This window comes from Poecilia reticulata, linkage group LG3 (genome assembly GCF_000633615.1).
Source record: "Poecilia reticulata strain Guanapo linkage group LG3, Guppy_female_1.0+MT, whole genome shotgun sequence".
Lineage (NCBI taxonomy): Eukaryota > Metazoa > Chordata > Actinopteri > Cyprinodontiformes > Poeciliidae > Poecilia > Poecilia reticulata.
This window is the reverse complement of record NC_024333.1, coordinates 34,732,635-34,753,826: the sequence shown is the minus strand read 5'-3', so window position 1 is coordinate 34,753,826 and position 21,192 is coordinate 34,732,635. Positions and strand designations below refer to the sequence as shown.

The 21,192-nt window shown below is 37.6% G+C and overlaps 1 protein-coding gene across 1 annotated transcript in view; it reads right to left on the bottom strand.

Annotated features, from left to right (window-relative positions):
• LOC103462905 (protein kinase C-binding protein NELL1) overlaps positions 1-21,192 on the bottom strand; it is a 236,769-nt gene that overhangs the window by 151,420 nt on the left and 64,157 nt on the right. Inside the window, exons 6-8 of the mRNA XM_008405946.2 lie at positions 11,785-11,881; positions 2,884-2,956; positions 2,372-2,454 (exon numbers count right to left, since the gene is read on the bottom strand). Coding sequence (XP_008404168.1) covers positions 2,372-2,454; positions 2,884-2,956; positions 11,785-11,881 — 253 coding nt within the window. The remainder of the gene's footprint in view (positions 1-2,371; positions 2,455-2,883; positions 2,957-11,784; positions 11,882-21,192) is intronic.

The window sequence follows — 21,192 nt, the reverse complement described above, 5'->3', positions numbered from 1 at the left end:
TATATAATAGGTTATGTTGAATGCCTCTGGAAGCAGAATTTAGAAAAAAAACTTCAACAAACCTTATTTAAAGTTTCAGCTGCAGCTCAGTGTATCTTGTTAAACTGTTTTAAAAAAAACTAAAAAGAAAGTAAATCTTGCTGCTTGTCGAAAAGTAGATGGACTCACACTGCACCCAGTTTGAGTAGATTATCGCTTCCCTCAAGCTGCCCAGTGTTGAACACAAAGCATCACAGAAATCTAATTCTTTTAAGAGCCTCTGTGCTAATTAAATTGGTGGGGGTTTAAATCGGAAAGCTTAATAGGAAATAACCAGGGGAATTGTTTTCACGACAAGTAAAAGCTCTGTGATTTCCGTACACGATTTGCTCCTTCCTATAAAAGACAGAAGTGTAATACATGCAAATTCTACCATGATTATCCACACACAGAGGGGCTTAGTGTCATCTCACCTCACCTTGACACTCGGCTTCACAAACTAGGGTGCCGGCAATTATTCGCTGCTTGCTCCATCCTTCAATTTTCCACTGCATAGACAGAGAGCCATTTAGAGCAGGAGATGACTACATCCTCCCCACTGTGACTTATATGTGAAGTGCGGTCAGGTGGCAAAAGGTCGAGCTGTGCTCATGCGAAGGAGGAGGCACTAACACAGCAGTAGGGTAATGGTCACCATCTCATCCTTATTTACACCCAAAATGTTCCAGATCTCACTCACCCACTGGGACGCCCTTGCCTCATCCACTTCTACCTGGTAGCACTCTTACAAGCACACACACACACGCACACACACACACACAATTACACACACAGCTCATAACATACTCATGTTGATGGCTCATGCAGACGTTTAGCCATTGAAATGGATCACTTTTTCCCTCATGGCTTTCCATAGCGCATTGCCTGTTAGTCTCCTGTTGAGTTGACGCTGTCACCATTTTCTGAAAACTCTCTAAACCTCGTTTGTACCTTGTGTGTACAACTCAGACCAATGTAAGTAAGAAAGGCAAGAAGATGTTTTCAGATTTTATAATCCACATTCAGCTTTCATATCCGTCGCCGTCATCGGCTCTAGATTGCGACAGATAAAGATTTTTAGATCTTACTCTGACAGATTCTTTGTCTCTTTCACCGTTTTGTCACTTGAAGGTTTCTTGCCTCGTTTTTGTTCTCTGTCAGTTAAACTTATTGAAACTTCATGTATTGACAGAGTACAATATTTAAAAATGTATGTACAAAGAACATCACATGGTTTTACAAAACAATATTCAAACCAGATTTGTAAAATGAGAAAGCAAATTAAAGTTAAGAGGAAGAGAGATTAAAAAAAAGTTAAATCAAAATAATGATGATGGAAAGATGCATTTTAATTGAATCTGTCAGTTTAGCAAACAATCAGAATATCTTCCTGCATTTAGAACAAATTAGAAAATCATGATGAATTCATGTGGCATTGAATAAACTGATGTTTTGTGTATTTTAAATGTGTCTCTTCTGAGTTTAATAGATATTATTTATGTGAATATTTCATTCATGATTTTTTAGTTGTATATGAACTATTCATATTTATTATGAAGTGAATGAAATCCAAAAAAATGAATTCAAATTAATTTATTGATTTTAATCACCATTGTCTTTTGCTATCTGATTTGCCGCCGACAATCGAGTCCTTTTTCTTATCACACAACTGTGAAACATTTTTTATTACTGATATTCACACATAAATTCAAAGACCAGGCACCTAGATATGGTGCTGACATATCCACAATGTTAGAAAAGTAGGTCTTTTAAAATGGGTGAAGTTGAGCAATAGTTTTTTCACATTTATAACTATCTGGTGAAATGTACTAGTATTACATTTCCCCAAAAAGATTTTTCAAGTTCTAACTTCAGAGCCTTGAAAATGTATCCGTACCTCACAAAATTATCCACATTCTGCAACAGCAAACCTTCAATATTGAATGCTGGTCGTTAGTATTTATGCCCCTTTTATTTGTATTTTGCTATATAGGAACACAACACAACAAGCTGCCTTTACAATTTACTTAATTAGAAAGCCAACCTATTCTGTGAAGGCCTTACATGTTTATTAGAAATATCAATCAGTAAACAACATGAAAACCAAGGAACACACCAGGCAGGTCAAACTTCCATCCATTTACCGCAAATCTGACTGAACATTTTAGATTTAAAATAATGTCCTTCAGCAAAGCCAGCAACAAATTTCAAAACTGAATTTCAAATCAAGATATGCTTTCATTTTGTGTCGTTCAGTGTTTTTATTTCCGCCTGCAATTTTTAGTGAATCGGTTTGGTGGTGGATATCTGGTAGACGTCTCTCAGTCTATGGGAGGTTGTTCCAACTCATTACCTTCAGGGTCATCTTGGCGAGGAGCTCCTGCAGGTCCATGATGCCTTGCACCAGGCTCAGGAAATCGCTGCAGGTGGGACAGGCTCGATGGGCGAATCAAGAAGAGAAGAAAAAAAGAGCAGCAGAAAAAGCTTCAGACTTAATAAAAATAATCATCATTTGATTCCGTCTGTGGTGGCCACAGTAAAAAACTAAATGAAGCTTGAAATGTTTGTGCTAAAATGTCTATGTTATGCTAGTGGTGGGTGTTTGTATCAATATTGAAGCACCAGCGTCTGATTGCCTTATTGATCAGAGACAAAGAGTAACAAAGCAGTGACCCTGGATCTTAATCTGTTTGACAGGAAACAAATTCAGAAACAAAGGAAGAAAAAAAGCAGGCAACCAAATGAAAAACCAAACTGCTGGAGACAAAAAAAAACATGTCATTTCTGTCTGAAGTACTAAAGTGAAAACAAAGGATCATTTTTCACACCCTTCTTTGTTTTTGACAATGCTGCTAAGATACTTACTGCGATTAAGATTTGGACACTGTGTGATGTAGCCATTGGGAGCAAAGATCAGCTTCACATCCTGAATAACTCCCTGAAAATACAGTCATAAAGATGGATCATTAATTCTGCCAGCCTGAAGCAAGATTAAAGTATGCTGTTTAAACATAACATACCTAGAAAACCTGAAAAAAGTACAATTTATAGTTTTAAGGTTTCAGTCTAATGTGCCGAGTCGGTCCTACTGAATAATATCCATTGAGTAAAATCCACCAAGACAAAATGTAAGACCATTTACAGCGTTACAGTCAGACAGATTCAGGTTCCTGTATGTCTCCAATCCACAAGATGCTGCAATGCAGCAAATAAAGTTCTGCTTGTTTTGTTTTTTTATTGTTTGTTTGTTTGTTATTAGTATGTAGGAATCAATCGGACCTGCCTAATCTGAAAAATTCAGCCTGGTGCAGAATTTTCAGAACAAGTTTTCTCATCTACAGGTTCTTCAATTACATTAGTGTCTGTTGTACAGTAAAGCAGAAATCTAAGAGTTACTGAGAGTAAACTGAATTTCAGGATTTCCTCAAGCAGTTCTTTCAAAATGTTTTCTATAGCTTCTAAAGGTTCTTGAAATGATCAAGAGAGGACAATGTGTAGATTGTTGAGGAATAAACTTAGTTTCATCTCAACACTGTAGAGATTTTTTTGCGATTTAGATCATTTTTTTCTGACATTGCAGTGAATTTGGGGTTAAAAAACAAAAGGAACACCTTTAAACCTTATTACATTTCATCACATTGCAGCAGCAACATTATTGTGTTATATTGAAGTAGCGCATGACAGAACAGTGGAAAAAATTTATACATTGTTAAACAAAAAAATCAACAAAAACATAGACTTCAATTTAGCTTTACCCTATTATAAGCAAAATGCTTCAACAGTCTGCCAATCACTCTGAAAGACAAGTGCTCTTCAGAAACTCGTGACGGGTAAAAAGAAGTGTAATGATGACCAGAAGTAAGAGTTTCAGACATCAGCAGCTTTTTTCTGTGGAAAACGATGGAAATGAAACACCAGGGTGCCCACACACTTCGAAATCCAATATCATTTCACTTCTCCTTCAAAGTAGCTGCTGATAACACACTGGAGGGACATTAAAATTCACCACCTGAAGCACAATCTGCATCATCATGTCTGCATTATGCGTGTGTGAAATCCTATTTACAGTACAGTTCCCTGTCCTGGATGCCTTTCTTCACACAGGCGCATAAAGAGAGGCAGCCTCGAGGTGAACAGGCTTGCAGCACAGACTAACAACACACACACAAGAACGTACCTTGTCACACACACACACACACACACACTTACAGGCAATGCGAGCAGCAGATGGCGAGGAAGAGATTGGCAGTGTCGATCAGAATGGAAATGAAGGTATAGATCGCAGAAGTCTGTTCCGCCGGTGTAATATAGGAGCCCTGACCACACATTTCTTTGAATGATCAGACGAGTATTTGAACTGAATACAAAAATACTTCCTTCCCTCTTACAAGCTCAATATCTCTCTCGCACAGACCCAGCAGTAGTCAAAGAGCAGTACTTCTCGGAAATGATATGCATGCTCCCATACAGTTTTACTTTATACAAGTAAAAAAAAGAAAATGTAGCTTCACATTTTGTTATGGTTCTAAAAACAGACTGAGTTTGAGCTGATCCATGACAGGCATTTGGGACAAACCATTACTTTTCAAGAAGAGATTGTACAGTGGTGGCCTAATATCAGACTTATAATGTTATTCTCTTGTCAAAACATACCTGAAGTGTTATTTTGATGTGTTCATGCATGTTTGAGAAATCCTTTGATCTCATTGGCAACCATTCAGTCATACAAAACCCCTGCTGAGACCCAGCGCTACCTTCGACATGCAACTCAGTTTCCAAGATTCTGCATTACAGAGCCCTCCTCCCCGTAATCCGCTCCTTCAGACTAGCCAGCTGCCATTAGCAAACACCTGGCCAAAGTGTGCATCTGCTGAGCTCATTGTAGGGATTGAAGGCAACGTTTTGGAAAGAGCAGGAGTTTTTAAAGAGACAGACGCCAAATTTCAAGGTGTTAAATTTTGCATTCAAATTTCCTAAGTGATATTTTATACACATCTAATTTTTTTTACCAATTGAAGGCAACAGTAACTTCTTTGTGTTGTAAAATGATACTATGTCACCAGTGGCGCAACTACACATTATTCAGGTGGATGTGAAAACATAGAATGCCTCCCCCAGAGGGAAGGAACGTCAGGGTGAAGGAGCGACACTCACTCGCTCATCGTCGTCCCCCCGAGGCGACGATACGTGAAAGGTAAAACTTGCTACATTAGCCTCGTTATGTGCGCGAGGTGAAGGAGCGTAAGGYGCGCCGACGTGTATGGGAAAACATCGGCGTCGCCCCCTCCAGACGGGGTTTTGGCGCCCCCTCTGGTGCTGCGCCCCTATGCGTTGCATACCCTGCATACCCACTTTTTGCGCCACTGGGTGCGCCACCCCCTCCAGACGGGGTTTTGGCGCCCCCTCTGGTGCTGCGCCCCTATGCGTTGCATACCCTGCATACCCACTTTTTGCGCCACTGTATGTCACTAGAAAACGCATAATACTGACCCTTTAAGAAATTTGATTCAAGTTATATGAATTATATCATCCAGAGAGGCACGGCTGCAAGAAATATGCAGAGAGAATCCAAACAACCAACCTACAGCAGAACCTTTGACCCATTTGTATCTTGAAAATTCGGGTCTTTCCAATCTCGCCTGCATCCCTACCAAAACAAGCTCAATTTCACAGTCATTACTCTTGCATAGAAACACTGTATGATGAAATATTCATAAAAAAAAATTATGAAGAGGTATTAGAAGATTATTTTTGTTTTTGTCACTCAAGACATCACAYGTTAGTTGGCATCCTAGGGAATTTTCCAAAGGGCTCATAACCCAAATTATTGAAACACTGGCAACTCACCCATCATTTTATCTAAAATAAAGGAAAACAAACAAAAAACTGGCAGTAGTGAAGTTGACGTCTCCAGGCTTCTGACCTAATAAATACTGACACTCCAAAGTCTTAAGAAAAGTGACTTTAACAGAGTTAGGCTGTGAAAGAAAACAACTTTGTTTGGCTGAAGTTCTACACTTTTTTATCCACATTACAAACATTTCTTTAATAACTCTGGAAGAGGATCCTATGCACCATCACTGGTTGTCATCGTAGCATGCATAGAAAAACAGAAAACACAGTTTGGGAGACACATCACACATGTAGCAGCAACACATGGACCCTGTTCAAGCAAAACAAAAGCCAGAGTGCACAGCAGGCTGGCTCACAATCCAGCCACGGTCATCCTTCACACTCATATGCAGAGGAAAATTTAGCTCTTGGGACATTCATGCCCATTTGTGTTGGAAAAAAAAGATGCATTTGCATATTTAGAGGATTCACTGAATTTAGGAAATGCAATTTCCTTAGAAATTGGAGGTTTGCTAAGGCATTGACATTAAGTAGAGGCCAACATTAGCATTTCTAAAGAATAGAAGTTTTACGCTGCTTATCTGATAAGGTAAACTCCTCCAAAGTTCAAAAGTAAGTGTTCAGTTCATTCCTGCTTTGATTCAAAAGTTGGAGACAAAAATTGGAGAGCAGAAGTAAACAAAGAAATTTTAATTCAGTCACATTTTGAGATCAGATTTTTAAAAAGAGGAAAAAAACATTTGGGAGAACAAATGATTAAACTCTGGGTCTAATGACTTTGTATGGTACAGATTATGCTAAAAAAGAATACAATATTGTGTAAAATTGTGATATCCGTCACTCATTTCAGAAAGTAAAACTTATAAATATCACAGATTCATTACAAACAGAATATTTCAAGTTTTTATTTCTTCTAATTTGATGATGTTGCACCCTCAGGACAGAATCTGCTGTCGTCGTTGTTGAAAGACAACATATTTGCTGAACGTTTCTTATAAAATACTCTTGCAACTGCAATCATGCAGGGGAAAGTGTTTTTAATTAAACTTATTCATGTTCCTACTTCAAGAAACCTCTTTGATGGATTTCTGCGAAAATTTGCATAATGAGAAGTCTGAAGTCTCGTGGGATATACATTACAGCAAAGAGAAAACAATTAAAATAGCTGACTAGTGTTCAAGAGTGACGTGACATTAAGCAAAACACGCAAAAAGCCGTCAATTTACTAAACCTGAAAGCAAACAAAATATCAAGTTATAAAAGAAAACTTTGAAATCTTTCCTTTTCATAATTAAGACTTTCACTTGGTCAATTAACCCTTAACACAGAGTTTGTTTCAACAATTTATACATCTGCAAGGACAAAAATGAGACGAAATGTAACATCATACCATGTTTTCCATCACATGTTGATGTTCACAAGCAAAAACCCTTTTCAAAATGAACAAAATTATTATTTTATTTCTTTTGCAAAATCAGTCTGTTTATAGTTTTTCCTAGAAGTCACAATCTGTCTCGCAAAAACAACCAAAGTCTTCAGTGTATTTTGTTGTAATGAACCAACACAAGGCAGAAAATATTTGTCAATGGAAGGAACATTTATACAAGATTTGCAAATTAATTTTACAAACAAATATCTAAAAAGTGTGGTGTGCATTTTTATCCAGCTCTTTTTACTCCGACGCTCAAAATAAAATTCAGTGCAACCATTTACCTTCAGAAATTGACAATAAAATCAATAGATTCTGTGTGTGGCGCAGTCGGGAGCCCCTTTGCTTTGGGTTCTGGGTTCAAATGGTAACCCAAAGAGAATTTAGAGAGACTGGGGTCAGTTTCTGTAAATTGCCCATAGACGTGTGCGTGTGTGTGTGTGTGTGTGTGTGTGTGTGTGGCTGTTTGTCCTGTGGGTCTCTAATGGACTGATGAGTGCGATGTACCCTTCCTCTCCCAATGACTGCTGGAGATAGGCGCCAGCCCCCCCTGCAACCCTGCACAGATAAGCAGCTGTAGACAATGGATGGATGGATGTTATCATTCGTCACCGCGGTTTTACACTGTTCTGTGTTGGTCAGACACAAAAGGCTCAGGGAGTACAAATACTGTTTTGCAAGGCACAGTGTATAGATCCAAACTGTTGGGACACCAATGAAACTTAACTGATGTAAGAGAATGGATTTCTTCTTTCATAGTCCAACATTTATAACATCACTTCTTCATGGCTCAAACCACGGAGTTTGTTCTATGATGCTGATGATGAAAAGATTAAATTCAACTAATCTGAGCAAGTCTGCAAAGGAGAACGCACACCGCACAAAAACATTTAGCTGATCTCTCTATCATTGTCCATATAAGAATAATTATCATCCAGTGGTGCATGAAGCGGAGCATTTCACCAGAGTGCTGGCTTCAAACAAGCATGCTGCGTCCCTGAGGAGCAGCATGCTTGGCACAATGGATTTTAGATAAAGATAATTTATTACAGTTGCTCCCTCAAATGGAGACTCCCAGGAGGAGAGAGAGGAAAAAGGAGCATCATCAGCCTCTGCCAAGGCTCAGGATGTTTTATTTAAAGGCCTAGTTAGCTCATCTTATCATTATCCCACTCAAGTCCTGAATAGGATGGACTGCACCTGCTGCTTTATTTCAACTCCGATCAACTGTGTTACATTCATAGCTCTTGGCTATTTTTCTCTTCCCTTCACCTCTTGCTTCTCAGCGGTCGCCAAGCCTTACACATACCTCCTCATCTTTAACAGGTTAAACTGAAGTGTAATTTGCCACAGTGTGGAGAGAATAGTAAAAAGGTGCATACCTGATATCTTAGCAAATACCTCCACACCTCCAATGTTTGTGGTTTCCTCAGAAAGTCTGATAAAATGTTCGACTTCATTTAACAAGCTTGGGATGTTTTTTACTTTTGGCATTTTCTTTTTCTTATTACAAAATCCAACTTGCCTTTTTCCATGCTTTCAAGTTTCCACTTGACTTTTTTAATACTCTCAATGAAGACAATGGAGAACACCTTGCAAAAACATCTTCTAAAATGTAAAAACAAAAAAAGCAAAACAGGAAGATGGAGAGCATTTTAAATCAAATGTCAAGCTGAGGGGAAAAAGTCCTCCTGAAACTATTGTTGGTATTCTGAGACTCTCCTACAAAACATTTATATTCAAGTTCAAAACTGTGCATTAAGCACAATGAAAATCTAACCAGTATGAATATAAATAAACATTTGGGACACCTGGTAAAAAGGTGTGCAAGAAGATTTAAAATAATTTCATTCTCAAAGTAGTTTCTGCTTAAAAGGAGCCAGTTGATCAAGGTGCCTCCTCTGGAGGTTTTCCAGGCGTTTCCCAATGGGAAGATACTGTCTGAAATAAGAAATGCCTTGGGAACTGGGATGAAATGGAGTGGGACTGGACTGCTTCCCAGTGACATCCTCCAGTTGTCTGGGTTTCCTCCTGGAGCTGCTGCCCCTCTGACCCGAGCTCCTGAAGCAAAACAGTGAAAGGTTTCTGCTTTTTTTTTTATTTTTTATTCCTGATGCTTGCTGCAAACCAATTCTCCCTTGGGATATGAATAAAACCTCAATTGAAATGAAGGATGGATTTTTTATAGGCTTCTTAGGGACAAACTTAATCAACTTGTGCCTCAGGATTTCAATAAAATATATATATTCACAAAGACCAGCTGCAACATACCAAAGCACAGCTTTCAGTGAACAAATGGTTTTGTTCACTGAAACATACAAAAGCAACTTAACCAAAGAAGAGCTTGATATGGTAGCCATCTTTAATAAACCATCCTAAAATAAAAATGTCTTAAAAAAATAAATAAATGTTTTAAAGAGATTTTTCATACCGTTAGTTGTGTTTCCATTACAAATTTAAAAAAATAAAAATAAAAAAATGTGTAAACGTGTTTCCATTAGATGAGAAACAGTTAAAATCACACAGGATTAAGTTTGTTCATGAGATAAATCATACCACATCATCATTCTCCAACTACTTCCTGTTGTTTTCTTCTTTGTGTTTTGTGCCAGTGGCAACATCTGGTTGTTGATCATGTGACTTGACTGATGTAAAAAAAAAAGTCCTTCTATTACAGTTTTGTGAAATAAATCAATTTTGATGCGGCTGGAAAAAAAACCCACCTCATCCTACTGCTATTTTTTTCTTATCAAAAAAGTTTTTATTTAAATTGGTTTGTTTCCATTAGGCAAATTTATTTCAAAATGCCAAACGCAGCTATTTGCAGTTAGGAAAAGGATTAAATCTGATGTATGCATCAAAATATCATACATTTAGAGTATCAATCAACCAATCAAATGTTATTTGTCTGGCACATTTCAGCAGCAAGGCATTTCAAGGTGCTTTACATAATTAAAATATAAACTGTATGTGACATTAACAAATAGATGAAAAGTAAAGATAAAAACATAGAAGACATCAAAACCCGCACTCTAACCCTAATTTAGCCATAAGCAAATCTAAACAGGTGGGTTTTATGTTTAGATTTAAAGGCACCCAGTGTTTCAGCTGTTTTACAGTTTTCTGGAAGTTTGTTCCAAATTTGTGGTGCATAGAAACTGAATGCTGCTTCTCCTCATCTGGTTCTGGTTCTGGGAATGCAGAGCAGACCAGAACCAGAAGATCTGAGGGGTCTAGACGGTTGGTACAGCAATAACAGATCTTTAATATATTGTGGTGCTAAACCATTCAGTGATTTATAAACTAACATCAGTATTTTAAAGTCTATTTTCTGAGCTACAGAGAGCCAGAGTAGGGACTTTAAAGCTGGTGTTATGTGCTCTATCTTCCTGGTTTTAGTGAGAACACGAGCAGAGTATGTTACATAKCAGAGGTATGTAAAAAGAATTTGAAGGAAATAAACCTGCTGCTGTTTGTAAAGCTTGAATGTACAAATTTATGTTCTAAAAATAGCACAAAAAGCTATTTGCTTTGCAAAATCAGAACGGTGTGCTGGAATTCCCACTTCCCTTCTCTGTCACACTGAAGAATGACCCGAGTGGTTTTCCAGAGATGTATATCGGTACTTTCAAAACAAGCTGCAGCTCGAAATGGCCCTTCTGATACACTAAACAGCAGCACCTTGATTTAGTGTGTTACCAGGGCAGCTGTCAGCCGAGATACAATGATACTAGAACGAACCTGAGGGGAAAATTTCCTCATTCTCTGTCACTTCACACGGGGCTCCGCTCTTCCACACCATCTGTCAACGCACCTGACATCACGTTGAGCTGCTGCGTGCACATGTACACCAGCACATGCTTGAGATGACTGAAGGCAAGGAAGTGGCTGATTGAAATGTTACATTTAAGACTAGTATGTTGCCGTTTTCTCAGTTTTGGTGAAACAGCAGACAAAAAATAAATAAATCAAAAGGGGAGAGCTGGAAGACGGACAGTGCTCCAGTGCGGCAACAAAGGTTTTAAAGCATGGGGAGGAGAAATAATTTTCACCGCAGTGGGGCTTTGCAGTTAATCAATATGTTACAAAAGAAAAATAGAAAGCCCACTGATTGCATGGCAGGTGGGAGGGAGAGCTATGAATATCAAAACTGTGTGCATGTCCTGGTTCGGCTCTCCCATGTCCCCTGCCAGCTGTGAGTGCATGCAGAAGCCTGAGAAAATSAGTAACAATTAGAAATTGACAACATTGTGATGGCCTTGGGAATAAGCATTTCAAAGCTCACGCTGAGCTTTGTGCAGTTTCTCCGAGCCCCCGGCACTTCTGTTTCAGAATCTTATTCCTGTGTTTCTTCCACACACACACACACACTCACACCCTTTTGCAAATTTGTTCAATTACACCAGGCGTTATTGAATGTGAAGCAGGTTCAGTTACAAGCAGAATGTAGGTGTGTGCGTGCAGCATCGGGGGAGGAAGCTTACCTTGAACAAGCCGTGCTTGTGGCTGTGTTGGCCTAGCCACACTCCACTGCCTAAGGTAAGCTCCATCTGAGGAGGGTCTATCACCCGCTCATAAATCCTGCCAACAACAAACCAGAGAAAAGGTTATGTTAATGACACAGGCTCAAACACATTTTTGTCTTTGCTTGATCTTGTTCTGACAGGAACACTGATTCAGTGCAGATGAATCCAACAGAATATGCCTCTGTCTGCTCCTTCTTCTCTCGTCTTCCTTTTAGAGAATGTTGAGCAGAAGCTGTTCCCTCCAAGCATGACAGCCAGTCTCACCCCTCAGCTCCAACAGACTATTATTATTATTATTATTATTAGGTCCTGAGATCTATGGTGGATTAACTGCCCAACTCCCAACGAAAACGGGCTTTATTACATTAAACATTGCACCAATGTTTTCTGAACTAAGGTGAGTTTAATATTGAAGTTTGTCCTTCACTTTCTTCCAACTCTGAACCCATGCACGCCTTATATTGGAAGATTATTTTTGCTTTTCTTTCCTTTTTAACCGTAAAGACCATATATACGGTCTCTAATGTGTTTGCAACAAAGATGTGTGTGATTTCACAGAAATAATAATAACTCTTAAGTATTCAGGAAATACTCTGTGCCAAAATAAAAATAAATTATTAATTGATGAAAGGACAGAAACTTTTGAGAGAATAGGTTTATGCCAACTACTCTTGCTTGCATTTAAGGAGAAAAAAAATTAAATGCATTTGACCACATTTAATCACAACTTGAGTAAAATAAGTAGTCAAAAGATCATCAGTGCTGACGGCACCTTAAGTAAACAATTCCTCCTTATATATAAACAAATTCAAAATTGATGAAGTTTAAGAAACATCCAAACAAAAAGCCAGAAAGTTCAGGGTTGAATCTCCCATCTTATGGTCAACCAACTGTAAGGAGTTTCTTTGAAAGAACTATGGGTAATTTTTCAATCTTTCCCGAGGCCCTTTCTATTAATTTGCAAACCACTTTGTCTCATTATTGTATCCATCGCCATTTAATTATTCACACTTTGTCTCTTCACATTCTGCTCTGCTCTGTGTGCGGCAGATTGATTGATAAGAGCACAAAAACAGAGTGCAAAGAGGTCCAGATGGACAGCAGTTACCGACTCTGCTGGAGACAAGTGGGAATGTTTGGTCGATCAAACCAATCGAGTCCAGCTCATTTTGCCATTTCATGCATTTGTAGTTTTGCCAACTGACTTTTACAAGTGCAAATATGAGCCTTTTGCCACAGGACATTTCACACCGACAACACATCAATTTGTATCCTTCTCTGATGTGTTTTGGACCTGCTTCAACAACCGATGATTTAAAGAAACCTTCTGTAAACTACTCACAATCAACTGTGAGCAATTGTGGTTTTGTGATTTAGATCAATTATTTGCTGTGACAGAAAAAAAAATGGTTGGGGGTCATAATCTTTCACATTTCAAAAGGCATAAGAAGGAATCAGAACAACAATTTGTGGAAAAAAAGGTGTAACATAAAATTAACAGCTAAATGAAATTATACCATACCGTATGTCGATAATTCACCACACTACTTAAGAACAGTGTGAAATAAGCTGGCATACAATGGATGATTACATGAGTAGAAAACACAAACAAATGGTAGTAAAAATCGACCCTTTTCTGCAGCAGAATAATTATCTTACAGATGTAATTTTTCTGTAGTTATTTTTTTTGTTTACATTAATAATATCAAAAGCTTTCACTGAAGTGTATGAAGAATAATTTACAACTGTAGATATTCGTTTCAATGGCACATTTGAGTTAAAATAGGTTGAAATATGTCTCGCTAAAGATATTTCATACAACATATGAGGTAATAGATTATTTTTATATTATTCAACATTAAAGCTGCAGTATGTAACTTTCATATAAAAACATATTTTTCTATACATTTGCTGAAACTGTCACTATGTTGGGACAGTTTAGTATGAGACAGATAATCTATGAAAAAAAAAATTWAAAAAAAAATCAAGCTCATCTGCCTTCTCCCAGTGCTATCTGCAAACAACCAATCAGAGCAAAGAGGAGGATATCAGTGCTGTCAATCACCCTGTGTGTGGTGTTGCTTCATCCCCCCTGCTCTCGGCTACGCTGCAGCCAGCACAGCCTACAGTGAATGCTCAGGCTGGTTAGCATGCCCATCAATAAAAGGATTAACGGTTTTCCTGTAATGGTTAATTGTTTCTCTGCCTTTAGCACATTTAGCACATGACATTGATTGACAGCGTCAAGACCCTCCTCCTGGCTCCGATTGGTTGTTTTTGGTCAGGAGCAGTGCATTTTGGTACAATGGCACACAGGAAGGAGGTGGAGGAAAATGATCACATATTACACAGCATGGTGATAGATGGTTAGAATTTTTTTTATACAAGTTACATGCTGCATTCTTCATGATTAAGACGTCTTAAAGTACGTTAGGTTTGAAGGCTGATTTCTGACCAGCTACAAGATTACATTCCTTTTTATAGTGGATGATAAAGTAGCCGTTGCTACCAGAAATAATGAAACTTTGCCTCTTTCCATGTCAGTTCTTGTCCCTCTTGTGGCCTTTTATATTTCCCACATACACAATCTGAAACAACATTGTCCCTTATTCAATTAGGCCTTGGTTTGCTCAGTTCCAGAAAAAAGTTGACATCTAAATAGCATGTGGTGTGTGTGCATGGCATTAAGAGGAAATGACACTGCATGAAATCCAGCACTGCTGTGAGTAATTTTATCTTTGTGATTAGCTGCATTCAGTATTGTCCTTTTGCCATGAAAGCTGTGTCACTGCAAATTTAGAGACTTCCTGCTGCGGCTGATATACTTTGAAACCATTAAATACCAAAAAGATGCAATGTAATAAAAGGGGAGGCTCTGCGTTTCCAAATGAGATTAGTACTGAATGTTCCTCTGAAGAGTATAAAATAAGCAGATAAGTGATTTTTTTTTAAATAAAAAAAGAATAAGTCTACAAAATATAGCAGATTTAGTTTCTCGTTGCATATTAGAAGAAAAAAATAGTGCTGGGGAAAAATATTCACCCAGTATGAATTTTCTTTGGTGGAGCTGTCAAGCATGCTTTAGATCACAAATTCACAAAAAGCAGACAAACTGTGGGCCGTTTTTGATGGAAAACAGCTTTTTAAGACATGTGGAACAACAACGCTCACAACAGAGAGACCAGTTCCACATTTCTGACAAGAAGTTGAATTTTCCGGAAGGTGTGCGTCTGCTGCAAAACTAACCGAGTTATGATTTATGATGATTTATGTAATTGCTATATGTAATAATTATAACCACAAATTCTGTAACTTACAAAAAAGATTGGAACCATTTGTTTTTTTAATTTAAGATCAAGTTCATTTCAGTCAAACAGGAAACCAGTGAGTCCACATCTAAATCGTTAAAAAGTAAAAAGAAAAATGTAACATTTAAATCCAGGCTTAAATATGTTTTAAATACTGTGTCAGGATTTAATCCGTGCTCAAAAACTCTTCAGGGACGGAATCCAAACAAATTTGCAAATAAGTGTGTTTGATTTCCTTTAAAGTAACGTAAAAGACACCTTTGATGGAAAATATTGTAAACAATTGATGACAAATGTTGGTGCCAAAGGTGTATTGGTTGGGAGGACACTTTTTTCACATAGGATCAGTATTAGTTAGTTTATACTTGATAGTTAAACTAGTCTGACAATCAGAAACATTTAACCTTAAAGAAATGGAAGAAATCTGTAAATACTTTTTCAGAGCATTTCAAGAACATTTGTGCTCATTTACAATGACCAAGTTTTTTTTATTTATCTAGAAAGTATTGAAGCAATTCTGCATCTTGAAAACAGGTGTCCATTAATCCCCGTTTTACTGTCAAAGATTGTAGGGAGGAAATTTCTAGCTTTCATTAAAATCAACACAGTAGGAAGGAAATTACTAATCAATTAGAGCTTGTTGAACATGGAGTGGTTTGCAGTGAGTGCGTCACACAGTGAAGCCACTTTACCCATAACTTCATCCATAACCAGTAAAATGGGTCAGTACTGCTCCACTTTCACACTGGTCTTATATGCCTTTTTTTTAATGACTGTGTGAGAGAGGCAGAGACCCACATATCGATAAGAGAAGGCAGGTGCAGAACTACTCACCATCATTTATGTGACTGCAGAGGCTGGAACAAGGAGCAAAACCCCCAGCTGGGAAGCAGTGCCTTATGTCCAGGCTGAACTGTGGAAGCACCGTATGGTGGACTGTATAAATCCACTTAGTGCACTGTATTTATTTTGTTGACAGTCCATTTCAGAACAAGCTGTCAGACCGCCTCGTTTTGGACTGATTTACAGGCCGAGTAAAAGAGAAAAAAATGCATTTAATCTTGGACTGGGAGTATTTCAGTCCGTAAACTAACTTCCACAAGCTATCTATACGCCACAGGTGACAGCGAGCAAAAGAATATAAATAAACAGAAAGTCACAAGCAACAAATACAAATACAAGAGTGCCACAAGCTCCAAAAGCTGGGCTCAATATATTTAGGTGTATGGCTGTCTTCATAATTTTCCTTTAAAAGAATAATCTTTAAGTCTTCACCATGTGCTATGCAAACATTTGTCRGCTAYATTAAACATCAGGCCACTTTAYATTTTCACTTAGAGTAGCAGAYATTTTCTGTCATATTTCTGTCTTTTCTCCGACAGAGAAAGATGAAGTTTGAAATCCAGATCCTGTTTTTTCTCCTGCATGGTTCAAATGTTTCAGTGCTCTAACTTTATCCACGTAATCAAAAAGTCCAGACTGACACATGTAAGGATTAATAGTTATTACTGTGAGATGGAAAACCCTCCAAACGTGCTTCAATTGAAGCTGTTTTTGAGGGTTCAGATGTAATACTATGAACTCAAAACTTAAAAAAATGACCTAGAATAATTTTGAATGAGTGAATGAAACAGAAGACATATTTCTTTCAGAGATTTTCTTTCCAAGAAACTAAGATAATTTATGAATGAGCAGGTTAATAATGCCAATGTATTGTAAGCATTGTATACTCTAATTCCCATCACGCAACTTTTCCTTTGTGGGAGAAAATTATGCTCACTAATTCTGATGCGGCCATTAAAACAGCCCTGACTAGTTAACATCCATTTACAGAAACAGAWTATCAATTTCAGCTCATTTACTGGTAAATGTGTCTAATTTGCTCAACAAACATGRCTAATGATCAGCCTATTTGAGAATATAAGTGTTGCTCTTTCCGCAGCGCTGACTTGTAGTCCATTCAGTTACAGCAGCAGAACTGATTCAGTGTCCAAAATTTAGATTTTCTAGCTCCATGAAATTTGCAATACTACCATCTCAACTTAAACTACCTTACTTTTTTCTWACTCAGAGTTAGAAACCTAAATATCCACTATGAACCATCCTGTTGTGGTGCAATATTTAACTGGGATTCTTGCAATTTATTTAGAAATTACTGACCTCATTTGTGTTTGAACTCGCTGCATGGGGAGTGTCAAGAGTTTCTTAAAGATCTTTATCCAGACATATCAATAAAATAAAGTATTCAAATCTTTTTTGTCGTTTTTGTTTTTTGGACTCCAATTTTTATAAAATCTTCAGCTTATRAAAAGTTATTTTATTTCAAAACTGAAATAAAAAGTTAAAATAAGTTGTGTTTAGGTAAWATTTGCCTGATTTGAGAACATAGTTACCTTTTGTTTGTGCACGATCCTCAAGTATTAATACTGATATACACTTTTCTGTTTCGGTTTCATGCTAAAAACAACACTGTGCATTACAGCCAAACGTTTCCACTTCGCTCATGTTAAAAGTCTTCTTGTTGTTCAGTAAATGTTATAACTTTTGAACCCTTTTTTGACATTAACAATATAACTGAAACATGTATAGCCTGAGACRTGTATATTTACCTTTGCAGTGTGAACTAAACTCAATGTGACCTTAGTGGCAGAAGGAGATTTGGACGTTTGGCAGCTGCCTTGAATGATTTCCACTGATGAACAATCTGTTTCACAGGAGAATGGTGGAATCCAAATTGGTTGGAAATGGTCTCATGGCTCTTTTCAGACTGATGGGCTCTAACAATTCCTCCTTTAAGGTCGTTGATGATGTAACTGAATGTTTTAGTCCCAGAATCCAACAAAAYGTTGGTCTTYAAGAGATACTCCRAGTCAATGACGGTAGTAACTGGCTGCTCCTTTTAACCTTTTATTTCYAATTGTATTAYAGAAGCACTTATTTTTCTTCAAGATTTCAGGTTATAAAACATCATGGCTGTTTGAYTTTATGCTWAAACAACTTTGAGATCTGCTGTGCATCAGATATTTTTATTAATATTTCAGGTCTAACATGTAAATCTTAAGTTCCAATGAGAACTTTCACCTTTGACAAAATACTACCATCAACTTAAATTTTACTGTTATTATKRAYGTAGTTGGTATTGATTGGCAAAACTCTCAAAGTAAATCACATTGAATTCTTTCCTGCAATAATGTTCGTCATAAAWATCTACATTAATTTGTAACACATGAATTGTTAACATATAAAACTTTTGGTTAGCAGACAGGAAGTAAACGGCTGATTTAACTCAAAMATCTTGCTTGTCCTTATAGTTTTACAATAATATATAATTATTGACATGCTTGGTGTAGAAAAAMACATTTAAGGTTATTGGTTCTGTATGTTGAAAATCACTGAGAAAACTTAAAGATGTCCAAACAAATTGGAAAGGAATTAACTGTCCCAAGTCACGTAAGATTATGACTTTTGTGGCTGAATAAAGTCGGACCAGAGAGACGTTTTACCTTAGACAGAGGAACCTGTATGTATATTTAGCCAGCTGTCAATGAATCTCTGCAGAAAGTACTTCTAAGACAGACATCTGTCAGTCTCTCTCTCTCTCTCTCTCTCATGCTGCTGACGTTCTGTGACTGAGGCAAACAGCACCAGGTCAGCTCAAAGTAGAAATCCACCACGCAGCGGCAGGAAGACATTAAAATTATGCTCCAACGTGACAGGCAGAGGAACTTCTAATACAAATAAGATTATTTTTCTAATTCAAAGTATATTCAAYAYATTTTCCWTACCAAGACATCCCAGAATGTAAGGCAAAATAAAAGAAATACAGACACAAGTAGCCAAAGAAGAAGTGGAACATTCTCTTTGGGAGCAGAAGGCAGAGAAACCACGACAATGAAAGTGGAACATACTCTTTTAAGATGGCAGATGTATCATGTTTAATGGATAAAACGACCCAAATTTCTGCTACTGAAAGGTTGCTTCCGAGTATAGAACTGGTGTTACCTGCAGTATGTAGATGAAAATGGAGTCTAATCTGGATTTGTCATCAAACTCCCAGTAGAACCGTATGCCTGCTTCCTCGCTGTGTCAGAGACGTGTAATTGCCTCACCTCTGCAATAAMMTTATCGTTTGATAGAAGTTTCTATCCGTTTCTGATAAGGCACAACTAGTCTGGCTAAAGACRTATTCTTATATAAAAAGGATGGAGTGTGGTAAGGGAGGGATGCATCATGGTGTCCCCTGGGTCTCCTTGGCACACACAGCTCTCTCTGCCTGCCACATGCGGCTTGAACGAGACCGCCTGATGCAGGTGGGCTGGACCCTGCTGAGCTCGACAGAGGACAGAAACAGTAATGACACACTTTATCACACTTGACACTAAACAGTGAACCTTTGACAGAAGAAAGCCATCAGGTGGCCCAGGAACTTTAGCTCGGTTCATGAAAACAAAGTCTGACACTGTGATAAAKGATGATGCTTGTTGCAGGAGAAAAGCAGCACTTTTCTTTATTTACGTAAATAATATCACTGAATAATAACTCTCAATAAATGCAAAGAAATGAAGAAATCAACATTATGAAACGGTACCAACAGTGCTGACTCAGTCCACCAATACACTGTTTTCCATCACTTCTATTTAGTTTCGATTTACTCAAAGGTGCAAAGGGCAAAAATTTCAGCCTAGATTAAATCTAGAGAACTTGCATCTTAATTTAACCTGTTAATTTACATCTTAATCCYACATCTAGGATCTAGATTTGATAACAAAATTCAACAAATTATAATATTCCTAGTTGGATATTTCCAAAAAACAATCTCCAGGTCCTTGAAGATGTTTTAAAATGGCTGATTAAAGGTAAATCTGGAAAATTTCATAGCCTCAAAGCAATTATGACGACGTGTCRCACTAGTCAAAGCACATTTACCACTTTATGTTTCCTAACAAAATGTTGCATTTCCTATTTTGGTTTCTGCACTGCCACCATCAGCTTTAGCCTTTGATTTGGATGGTTTTAATCAGCTCATCAGCAGGAGAGAAGAGTTTCTGTGTCTAGCACATCAAACCACCAAACATCCAAGATATAAAGTAATGCTGGCATAAAACTGCTCATGTTTTGTTTATGAGCCGATATGTGACTGTTGTCATTATTCTGTTCAAACCTTTTAGCCACTGCTTACACGCTTTTCTCCTCCTTTTCGCTAAAGATAATATAAAGACTTCATTGTGACAGTGAAACAAATAAATCACATTATAAACGCATCCAGAAAAAAAAAAATGCTTCGTTCACACTTCCATCAACGAGCACAGCTGGAGCGATGCACTAAATTAACTGAGCTACTGCCAAGCTGCTGATCGAGTTATAGTGTTGCTATAAACCAGCCTGGCCGTTCCAATTTTTATTTTTTAAATRAATAATCATGACCGTTACACAAGGGCTACAACTGATCGATCATTTAATATTTAAAAATTACATCAGAYGAGTCAAAATATGACGTTTAAGTGATAATTTTATTGTTTTAYGGATGGAAATGGCAATAATTCATATAAGTAACAAAAAAATTATTTCAGTAAACAAAAAGCTTATGAAACTAAAAAACTAGATGTGTGTCTTTTAAATTTTACTCAAATAAAAGTAGCATTACTTCATAAAAATACTCCTAAAAGTACATTTAAATAAAAGTTACTCAAATAAATGTAGCTGGGTACCACCAGACGTTGGTTGTGGTGCAGTCCCAGTGTGTGAAGGAGGCATAAGGCAGCGTATACCAATGAGGGCCAAGTGAATGGAAACGTTATAACTGCTGTATCAGTGGAGTGACGCATCCAGTCAAAATAAAACATCTACATATCTCCCACTACTTCGCTGACATTTAAAACTGCCCTTCATCAGGCTGCCGGAGTAGCTCCAACAGATCTGCAGTGAAGTGCATTTACAGATTGATCTAAATGCTGGTTATTTTTCTGGACTTGGTCCACTGATCTGAACCCCAAAGGCTACACATGTTCTGTGTGGTTTCACCATATATTCTCTCACACTGCTGCAGTGGAACCATCCA